Source organism: Bubalus bubalis, chromosome 3 (genome assembly GCF_019923935.1).
Source record: "Bubalus bubalis isolate 160015118507 breed Murrah chromosome 3, NDDB_SH_1, whole genome shotgun sequence".
NCBI classification, from domain to species: domain Eukaryota; kingdom Metazoa; phylum Chordata; class Mammalia; order Artiodactyla; family Bovidae; genus Bubalus; species Bubalus bubalis.
This window is the reverse complement of record NC_059159.1, coordinates 121,139,113-121,148,783: the sequence shown is the minus strand read 5'-3', so window position 1 is coordinate 121,148,783 and position 9,671 is coordinate 121,139,113. Positions and strand designations below refer to the sequence as shown.

The following is a 9,671-nucleotide window of genomic DNA, read 5'->3' as shown; positions in this document are numbered from 1 at the left end:
GCACACCCACCCTCCCCTCCTCGCGCGGCTGCGGCGCGTGCGCCCGCGCGAGACGACCTCCGCGGGCTGAGGGGCGCGCGCCCCGCCCCGCCCTCCGGCGCTGAGGCGCGCGGCCCTCCTGCCTCAGCCGGCGACCGCGAGCGGGAATGAGGCGCCGAGGGATGGCGGGAGGGGCCGCGGCTTCACCTGAGTTCCTCAGCCCGACCCGACGAGCCGTGGGTCCGGGTGCCAGTGTTCGCCCTCCACCAGCGCCAGACTCTGCGGCGCCCGGACTGCGGCAGCCCGGACGCCCGCGGCAAGGTCAGTGCCCGTCGGAGAAGGCGGCCCGGGAGGGGGCTCCCCGGGGAATGCGGCGGCTCCCAGTCCCGCCCGCGCAGTGGCTAAGCCGAAGCGTCCTGTCTCCCGCACCTGCCTGGGGAGGTGAGAATGACTCAACCAGCGGCCTCGCCGCGCTCTGTCTTTCCTGCCGAGGGCAGCTGCCCATTCAGGTATCCGAGCCCACGACCCCTGGCATCAGGGCACTCACCTTCGCAGTACCCTACGGCGAAGGGTCCAAATGAGCCTTCACAAAGTGCTCGACTGGCCCAACTCTCAGTTAGCTGTTTCCTGAGATTATTGGCCTTTCATCTCCAGCAGCAAAATAATGTACTTTAATGTAACCCAGTTTTTGCTGCAGCAAGCTCATACCTCAGACTGTTTGAATAGACAGCTTGTCAGGAGGCCAGCAGTTCTGACATGTGCTTCACCAAACACCACTCTCTGAAGCGGGCAAGGAAAAAACCGAGTCATAAAGCCCCTAGCACTAATTGTAGAGAAATAACTGAAAATATGCAAATGAAATGCCAAAACTTTTTATTTAAATTGTGTTTACATTTTTACCTACGTTCATTTTCTTGTGCATTCACTCCCTACATCTCAAATGCAATTCACATTTTTTGAACATCTAGTGTTTGTTTCGTTCTGTTATGTACTGTAGGAGACCCTCCAAAAAAGAATTCAGTTTGTTCTTAATGTCATGAAACTTACCAATAGGGAATATAAGATAAATATTTAAAGTGGGTAACCAACAAGGACCTACTGTAGAGCACAGGCAACTCTGCTCTGTTATGTAACAACCTAAATGGGAAAAGAACTTGAAAAAGGATACATGTATAAATGGATCACTTCGCAGTACACCTGAAACTAACACATCATTGTTAATCAACCATCAGATCAGATCAGTCGCTCAGTCGTGTCCGACTCTTTGTGACCCCATGAATCGCAGCACGCCAGGCCTCCCTGTCCATCACCAACTCCCGGAGTTCACTCAGACTCACGTCCATCGAGTCAGTGATGCCATCCAGCCATCTCATCCTCTGTCGTCCCCTTCTCCTCCTGCCCCCAATCCCTCCCAGCATCAGAGTCTTTTCCAATGAGTCAACTCTTCCCATGAGGTGGCCAAAGTACTGGAGTTTCAGCTTTAGCATCATTCCTTCCAAAGAAATCCCAGGGCTGATCTCCTTCAGAACGGACTGGTTGGATCTCCTTGCAGTCCAAGGGACTCTCAAGAGTCTTCTCCAACACCACAGTTCAAAAGCATCAATTCTTCAGCACTCAGCCTTCTTCACAGTCCAACTCTCACATCCATACATGACCACAGGGAAAACCATACTCCAGTATAAAGTAAAAAGTTAAGAAACGACTACATATTGCTATGACTTTTCAGCAAAGTGCCAGGTACTATTCTAAACTCTTTAAATATATTAAATCATTAATTTTCACACCATCCCTTTGAAATTCTGTATTGTTTCTACCTTTTACTGGTGATGAAAATGAGGCACAAAGATGTTAAATAACTTTCTTAAGGTCCCATAGCTAATATGTGGTAGAAGTGAGATTGAAATCCAGGTATTCTGACATCAGACCCCAAATTCCTAGCCATTCCTAACCACTTAACTGTAAGAAAGAACTGGCTGCTAATCATTAATATACAGAATTCTAAAATTAGTACTTGTTTCTCTTTTTTTTTGCTTGGTAACATGAAAGAGAAGAGAGCTTTACATATAGTCTGGGGGTCCCAAGCCTTCTTTAGAATTACACTGTAATAGTGATTTCACAGATAGGGTTCTCTGAACAGTTTTCAGTAAGTGTTTTATTTCTAGGCAGTTTGACAGGCTTAAATGGAAGATGAGGCTGTAATAGTATCACTATATAAATCTTTATTGGTTCATTCCTTCCTTCATTTAAGAAAAAAAGTGTCTCTTGCTGAGAACTAGAAGGGGTGTAAATTAGAGTAAGACACAGTTCTTTCTTTCAAGGAGATGTGATCTCACAGAGGAAACAGATAATTGACAGAGAACCATCATGCAAAACAAAAAATGAGATGTGCTCAGTAGAGGAATGAAATGCAGTGAAAGTTCCAAGGATTAGCGGGATAGATTACCTTGTGAATGGAGGTGCTTGGGTTAAGGAAAACACTTGTGTATTTCCTTCAGTTGCTTCAGTCCTATCCGACTCTTTGAGATCTTATGGACTGTAGCCTGCCAGGCTCCTCTGTCCATGGGATTCTCTAGGCAAGAATACTGAAGTGGGTTGCCACTTCCTTCTCCAGGGGATCTTCCCAACCCTGGGATGGAGCCCTCATTTCTTATGTCTCCTGCGTTGGCAGGTGGGTTCTTTACCACTAGTGCCCCCTGGAAAACTCATAATTTTCATTTAACTTACTGTTGATATTAAAGTATTACAGACAGTATAAAAGTTTATAAAATTCCTTTATTTTTAAAAGAAAATTACATGTAGAAAGGAAAAAAAAAAGGAGAACAATTACATGCAAAGTTCTCATACTCGGAAGAGACAACTTTTTGTTATGTTGCAAGAGTTATTTAGAGAAAGGAGAGCACATTGGTGAGCACAAACATTTTGAAGATGTTTACCTTATCTCTGAAGTGGGGGGCACAGAATAGAATGATGATGCACAAGGTAAGATTTTCAAGGTCAAAGGAATAGCAAAAGGAAAGCAAGGTGGGATTGAACAAGGTAGGTCTAGAGGCAGCCAGGACTCTGAGCAGGGTCAGAGGTTGCTGTGGAGTAGCCTGTACCACACAGACCTACTCTTGCAAGATAGAGATGGTGTTTTAACTTTGTGTGTGTATGTGAGATATCCTTTAATTATGGCAAACATATGCCGCAAGTATTCTGGGATGGTATGAGTTCAAATATTTGATTCCATTATGGCCACAAGTTCTTGTCAATGAGATTGACAAATACAGTCATCATATTCATGTTATTATCTAGAAAGTAGAGATCACTGTATGTTCAGCAAATGTTTAATAAAGAGTTGCAAAAGTCGGAAAGGGGTATTTGATAAGGAAGGAACTCAAAATACTCAGATGCTTTAATGTGTTAGGTAATAGGAAACGCCTACAAGTTTTTGAGCAGGAAGTAGCATGTTAAAGACCACCCCACGCATTTAGAGGTACTGTCTTTTAGATAAAGAACTGGGTGAGAGTGCATATGACCTTGTCATTAGTTTAAATGAAATTTTGAAATATAAACATGAGAATAAGGGTAATTTCTCCTTAGTTGTAGATAAAAACCTGTTGGAATATTAAAGAGACTGGTGGGGGAGGAGGAAGTGATGAGAATGCCACTGAACAATTTTTGTCCTTTCTATATCCTGTTGGTGACTTCCAGTGGAAGAGGGTTGTTGTTAGTTGCTCAGTAGTGTCTGACTCTTTGCAACCCACAGACTGCAGCACGCCAGGTTTCCTGGTCCTTCACCATCTCCTGGAGCTTGCTCAAACTCATGTTATTGACTTGGTGATGCCATCCAGCCATCTCATCCTCTGTCGCCCCCTTTTCCTCCTGCCTTCTGCCTTTCTCAGCATCAGGGTCTTTTCCAATGAGTCGGCTCTTTGCATCAGGTGGCCAAAGAATTGGAGCTTCAGTTTCAGCATCAGTCCTTCCAATGAATAGTCAAGGTTGATTTCCTTTAGGATTGATTGGTTTGATCTCCTTGTAGTCCAAGGGGACTGCAAGAATCCCCACCAAGATCTCTTCAAGAATCTCCTCCAACACCACAGTTCAAAAGCATCAAATCTTCAGCGCTGAGCCTTCTTCATGGTCCAACTCTCACATCCATACATGACTACTCTAAAAGCCGTAGCTTTGACTAGATGGGCCTTTGTTGACAAAAATAATGTCTCTGCTTTCTTTATGCTGTCTAGGTTTGTCATAGCTTTTCTTCCAAGGAGCAAGAGTCTTTTAATTCATGGCTGCAGTCACCATCTGCAGTGATTTGTTATTCAGCATTAAGTATGTTAATTGTAGGTTTTGTGTAGAAGTTTTTTTTATCATTTTAAGGAAGCCTCTAGGAGCTGAGGATAGCCTCCAGCCAATAGCCAGCAAGAATTCAGGGCCTTCAGCCTTATACCCACAGGAAATAAATTTTGCCAATAGTCTGAGTGAACTTGGAAGTGTATTCTTTTTTTTTTTTTAACTAATTTTTATTGGAATCTAGTTGGTTTACAATGTTGTGTTAGTTTCTGCTGTACGGCAAAGTGAATCAGTTATAGGTATACATATATCCACTCTTTTTTAGATTCTACTCCCATATAGGTCACTACGGAGTATTGAGTAGAGTTCCCTGTGCTATAAGGTTGGTTCTTATTAGTTATCTATTTTATGTGTAGTAGTATGTATGTGTCAATCCCAATCTCTCAATTTATCCTCCCCCTCATTTCCCTCTTGGTAACCATAAGTTTTTTTTCTACATCTGTGACTATATTTCTGTTTTGTAAATTTATACCATTTTTTTTAAGATTCTACAAATAAGCGATATCATATGATATCTGTCTTTGTCTGACTTAGGGAGTATGCTTTTCCTTGATGGTATTAGTCTTCTATTGCTGTATCAGATTTTTACAAACTTAGTGGCTTGAAACAATACAAATTTATTATCCCATAATTCTGAGGATGAATCCAAAATGAATCTTGTGGGGCTAAACATCGAGGTCAGCAGGGCTATATTCCTTCTGAAGGATATGGGGAAGAATCCATTCCTTGCCTTTTCCAGCTTCTGGAGGCCATGTATATCCTTTGGCTTCTGGCTTCTTCCTTTGTCTTCAAAACCAGCAATGGCTAGACAATTCTTTCTCATACTGCATTATTCTGACTTCTTATTTCATTGTCACAGCTCCTTCTCTAACTCACCTGCATGCCTTTTTCTCTTATATAGACCTTTGTGATTACATTGGGCCAACCCAGATAATCCAGTATAATCTCCAGTTTAAGACCCTTAATTTAATCACACCTGCAAAGCTGCTTTGCACGTTCAGTTCAGTTCAGTCACTCAGTCTTGTCCAGCTCTTTGCGACCCTGTGGACTGCAGCATGCCAGGCTTCCCTGTCCATCACCAACTCCTGGAACTTACTCAAACTCATGTCCATCGAGTTGGTGATAACATACAACCATCTCATCCACTGCTCTCCCCTTGTCCTCCACCTTCAATCTTGCCCAGCATCAGGGTCTTTTCAGATGAGTCAGTTCTTCACATCAGGTAGCCAAAGTATTGGTGTTTTAGCTTCAACATCAGTCCTTCCAATGAATACTCAGGACTGATTTCCTTTAGGATGGACTGGTTGGATATCCTTGCAGTCTAAGGGACTCTCAAGGGTCTTCTCCAACACCGCAGTTCAAAAGCATCAATTCTTCTGTGCTCAGCTTTCTTTATAGTCCAACTCTCACATCCATACATGACTACTGGAAAAACCATATCTTTGACTAGATGGACCTTTGTTGGCAAAGTAATGTCTCTGCTCTTTAATATGCTATCTAGGTTGGTCATAGCTTTTCTTCCAAGGAGCAAGCATCTTTTAATTTCATGGCTGCAGTCACCAACTGTAGTGATTTTTGAGCCCAAGAAAATAAAGTCTCTCACTGTTTCTATTATTTGCCATGAAGTGATGGGACCAGATGCCATGATCTAAGTTTTCTAAATGTGGAGTTTTAAACCAACTTTTTCACTCTTCTCTTTCACTTTCATCAAGGGGCTCTTTAGTTCTTCTTCACTTTCTGACATAAGGGTGGTGTCATCTGCATATCTGAGGTTATTGATATTTCTCCCAGAAATCTTGATTCCAGCTTTTGCTTCATCCAGCCCAGCATTTCTCATGATGTGCTCTGCATATAAGTTAAATTAAGTAAGGTGACAATATACAGCCTTGACATACTCCATTCCTGATTTGGAACCAGTCTGTTGTTCCGTGTCCAGTTCTAACTGTTGCTTCTTGACCTGCATACAGATTTTTCAGGAGGCAGATCAGGGGGTCTGGTATTGCCATCTCTTTAAGAATTTTCCATAGTTGTTGTGATCCACACATCAAAGGCTTTGGCATAGTCAATAAAGCAGAAGTAGATGTTTTTCTGGAACTCTCATGCTTTTTCAATGATTCAACGAATGTTGGTAATTTGATCTTTGGTTCCTTTGCCTTTTCTAAATCCAGCCTGAACATCTGTAAGATCTCAGTTCATGTACTGTTGAAGCCTGGCTTGGAGAATTTTGAGTGCAATTATGTGGTAGTTTGAACATTTTTTGGCATTGCCTTTCTTTGGGATTGAAATGAAAACTGACATTTTCCAGTCCTGTGGCCACTGCTGAGTTTTCCAAATTTGCTGGCATATTGAGTGAAGCACTTTCACAACATCATCTTTTAGGATTTGTAATTGCTCAACTGGATTTCCATCACTTCCACTAGCTTTGTTTGTAGTGCTTTCTAAGGCCCACTTGACTTCACAATCCAGGATGTCTGGCTCTAGGTGAGTGATCACACCATCATGGTTATCTGGGTCATGAAGATCTTTTTGTATAGTTCTTGTGTATGTTCTTGCCACCTCTTCTTAATATCTTCTGCTTCTGTTAGGTCCATACCATTTCTGTTCTTAATTATGCAGGTCAGGAAGCAACAATTAGAACTGGACATGGAACAACAGACTGATTCCAAATAGGAAAAGGAGTACGTCAAGGCTGTATATCATCACCCTGCTTATTTAACTTATTTAACTGCTTCGTTGTATACTCCAAGGCCAAATTTGCCTGTTACTCCAGGTATGTCTTGAGTTCCTACTTTTGCATCCATCCCCCTATAATGAAAAGGATATATTTTTGGGGTGTTAGTTTTAGAACATCTCGTAGGTCTTCAAAGAACCATTCAACATCAGCTTCTATAGCATTACTGGTCAGGGCCGAGACTTGGATTACTACAATATTGAATGGGTAGCCTTGGAAATGACCAGAGATTATTCTGTCATTTTTGAGATTGCATCCAACTACTGCATTTCGGACTCTTTTTTTGACTATGATGGCTACCTTTTTTCTTCTAAGGGATTCTTGCCCGCAGTAGTAGATATAATGGTTATCTGAGTTACATTCACCCATTCCAGTCCATTTTAGTTCACTGATTCCTAAAATTTCGATGTTCACTCTTGTCATCTCCTGTTTGACCACTTCCAATTTGCCTTGATTCATGGACCTAACATTCCAGGTTCATATGCAGTGTTGCTCTTTACAGCATTGGACTTTACTTCCATCACCAGTCACATTCACAACTGGGTATTGTTTTTGCTTTGGCTCCATCTTTTCATTCTTTTTGGTGTTATTTCTCCACTGATCTCCAGGAACATATTGGGCTGACCTGGGGAATTCATCTTTCAGTGTCCCATCTTTTTGCCGTTTCATACTGTTCATGGGGTTCTCAGGGCAAGAATACTGAAGTGGTTTGCCATTCCCTTCTCCAGTGGACCACATTTTGTCGGAACTCTCTACCATGACTTGTCTGTCTTGGGTGGCCCTACACGGCATGGCTAATAGTTTCATTGAGTTAGACAAGGCTGTGGTCTATGTGATCAGTTTGATTAGTTTTCTGTGATGGTGGTTTTCATTCTGTTGGGCCTCTGATGAATAAGGATAAGAAGTTTAAGCTTTGCATGTAAGATAACATATTTACAGATTCTAGGGATTAGGATCCCAGAATTAGGTTGGTGTATTTCAGAGATCATTATTCTACCTGTTAACCAGTCAAACCTCCATTTGAAAACACAGCCCAACCAACACCTTGATTGCAGCCTCTTGAGACCCTAAATATAACATGTTGCTAAACCATGTGGGAACTTTTAAAAATGTGAGGTAATAAATGTGTTGTTTTAAACCACTATGCTTATGGTAGTTTGTTAAAGAACATAGAAAACTAATACAATGGGCAGATTGTTCATAATATTTCCTTATCCTTTTTAACATCTGTAGTTCCTGTAGTGGTGTCCCTTGTTTTATTCCAGATAATAGGAGTTTGTTTTGTTGTTTTTTTTAATCCCTTTGGTCAGTTTGTCTAGAGATTTGTCAATTTTATTAATCATTTCAAAAAATCAACTTTTGTTTTCACCGATTTTCTCTATTGTTTTTCTATTTGTAATTTTATCAAACCTGAATCTTATTTTTACTATTTTCTTCCTTTTGTTTTCTTTGGATTTGGTTTGTTTTTCTTTTTTTTAGTTTAAAGGTGGAATCTTAAAAGTTTTGTCTGAGATCTTTCTTCTCTCTTCAATGTTTTTAAATTGAGATATAACTCACATACCATAAAATTCAACCTCTTTATATAATTCAGTGGTTTTCAGTATATTCACAGTGTCGTACAATGCTTACCAATATCTGATTTCAGAACATTCTTTCTTACTAATATAAATATCCCCAAACTTTAATATGTCATATTTTCATTTTCATTCAATTAAAAAATATTTTGTCATTTCCCTTAAGACTTAGGCTGTGCCTCTTCACAGTCCAACTTTCACATCCATACATGACCACAGGAAAAACCATAGCCCTGACTAGATGGACCTTTGTTGGCAAAGTAATGTCTCTGCTTTTGAATATGCTATCTAGGTTGGTCATAACTTTCCTTCCAAGGAGTAAGGGTCTTTTAATTTCATGGCTGCAGTCACCATCTGCAGTGATTTTGGAGCCCAAGAAAATAAAGTATGACACTGTTAAAAAAAAAAAAAAGACTTAGGCTGTGGTACATGGATTATTTGTAGTATCTTTAGTTTCCAATTATCTTAGGATTTCCCCCTGTGTCTTTCTGTCATTGATTTCTATTTTATTTCATTATGGTTCAAGAATATATTCTGTATGACTTCATAGCTTTTAGATTCATTAACTTTTATTTTATGGCTTAGAAATATGGTCTACCTTGGTGAATCTTTCATGGATACTTTAAAAGAATTTTGTTAGCTGAAGTACTCTATGAATGTCAGGTCAAATTGGTTGACAGTATTGTTCAGGTCTTTTATATCTCTGTGATTTTCTATTTGCTTGTTCTACTGATTACTGAGAGAGTAGTGTTTACTTGCGAATTTGACTTTTAGTAATACTAGTTTTTCAGAGAAGGCAATGGCACCCCACTCCAGGACTCTTGCCTGGAAAATCCCATGGGCAGAGGAGCCTGGTGGGCTGCAGTCCAGGGGGTCGCTAAGAGTTGGACACGACTGAGTGACTTCACTTTCACTTTTTACTTTCATGCATTGGAGAAGGAAATGGCAACCCACTCCAGTGTTCTTGCCTGGAGAATCCCAGGGACTGGGGAGCCTGGTGGGCTGCCGTTTATGGGGTCGCACAGAGTCGGACACGACTGAAGTGACTTAGC

General features: G+C 41.1%; 1 protein-coding gene across 4 annotated transcripts in view; it reads left to right on the top strand.

The window, feature by feature from the left end:
- The first annotated feature begins 19 nt into the window (after positions 1-19).
- Positions 20-9,671, top strand: part of FAM205C (family with sequence similarity 205 member C) — a 74,671-nt gene continuing 65,019 nt past the window's right edge. For 2 of the 4 annotated variants that reach the window (XM_045165070.1, XM_025281656.2), the window contains exon 1: positions 20-300. In XM_045165070.1, coding sequence (XP_045021005.1) covers positions 147-300 — 154 coding nt within the window. In that variant the 5' untranslated portion in view covers positions 20-146. Of the gene's footprint in view, positions 421-9,671 lie in introns of all 4 variants that reach the window. The other 2 variants (XM_044939985.1, XM_044939984.1) reach the window with 1 other exon arrangement.